The sequence below is a fragment of the Cyprinodon variegatus genome, unplaced genomic scaffold (genome assembly GCF_000732505.1).
Source record: "Cyprinodon variegatus isolate N-32 unplaced genomic scaffold, C_variegatus-1.0 Scaffold1459, whole genome shotgun sequence".
Lineage (NCBI taxonomy): Eukaryota > Metazoa > Chordata > Actinopteri > Cyprinodontiformes > Cyprinodontidae > Cyprinodon > Cyprinodon variegatus.
In genome coordinates this window covers 5,840-6,948 of record NW_015151912.1, presented here as the reverse complement: position 1 = coordinate 6,948, position 1,109 = coordinate 5,840, and the positions used below count along the sequence as shown (strand labels likewise).

The following is a 1,109-nucleotide window of genomic DNA, read 5'->3' as shown; positions in this document are numbered from 1 at the left end:
GGTCCACAGCCATTATAACAGCAGATGAACAACCAGCAAAGTGCAGCAAGTGGCCAGCAGAGGGCGACACTGCTCTTTGCGTCCCTGAGGAGGGAGTTCAAGGACAGGCTGGAAACCAGATCTGGGTGGATAATGAGATGTTTTTATCTCCAGGCACAGCAGCTGCTGCCTTGCACAAGGGCACGCAGAACCACAGCAGAATCTGAGACCAGGCTGCTGCTTTCAGGTCCACCATCAGAACCAGAGGAAACCAAACCCATATCTGCTAAGCTAATAAAAACAGAACAACAAGAAACCAGCTGAATTCTGGGTAAAGTAGTGTCTGGACCTCCTCTCACTTTGACTGCTTTTATCACCTGGAGACATGCAGGCGGACTCACCTGGTTCCCCCACAGGTTTAGGACCACCAGGTTGGAGAGCAGAGCCAGCTGAGGTGGGAGGAGCTTCAGGCTGTTGAGGGAAAGGTTCAGCTTCTCCAGCTCCTGTAGCTCCCACAGGTCAGCTGGAACGTCCTGGAGGACCAGGACAGGATGGGGAACAGATGTTTGTGGTTGCGGTTAAAACATCTCAGACCACAGAGACTGATGTGGTGGAATCCCTGCTTCCCTCCTGCATCGGGCGCCGTACCTTCAGACCGCGGCGTGCCAGGCTCAGCACGTTGTATCCAGACTGTTTGACGGTGAATCTTCTGATTTTGTCCGTTGATGTCAGGCTTCCCTCTCTACCAAGGCTCCTCCTCTTCTCCTCCTTCACCTCCTCCCTGCACACTCCTCCTCCCATCTCCTCCTTCTCCCCTTCTTCTTAGGACAGATGTTTACACCTGACCCAGACTGACCTGCGACCTTTAGCAGCTCTTATTGGATCACTGAAACCACCTCATGGAGACCTCAGGTGTTCCTCCACGTGTGTTTCCATCTAGAAGGATGAAAGAGGTTCAGGTTTGAGATGTTTCTAATCGTGTCTCCTGATGTTCCTCAGCTCAGGAACCTGCATCAGTTCTACCTGCAGGTGAAGAAGAGACACTAAAGCATAACAATCATTTTCGTGGCGATCACTGAGTCTGGGAGCGGCCATTTTCCCCCAAATATAGTAGCCCCTCCCTCCTGCCA

General features: G+C 52.3%; 1 protein-coding gene across 1 annotated transcript in view; it reads right to left on the bottom strand.

Moving 5' to 3' along the window:
* Nucleotides 1-1,063, bottom strand: part of LOC107103478 (leucine-rich repeat-containing protein 30-like) — a 9,689-nt gene extending 8,626 nt beyond the window's left edge. Inside the window, exons 1-2 of the mRNA XM_015403200.1 lie at nucleotides 628-1,063; nucleotides 381-512 (exon numbers count right to left, since the gene is read on the bottom strand). Of these exons, the coding sequence (XP_015258686.1) occupies nucleotides 381-512; nucleotides 628-780 (285 nt within the window). The 5' untranslated portion in view covers nucleotides 781-1,063. The remainder of the gene's footprint in view (nucleotides 1-380; nucleotides 513-627) is intronic.
* Between the last annotated feature and the right edge of the window lie 46 nt (nucleotides 1,064-1,109).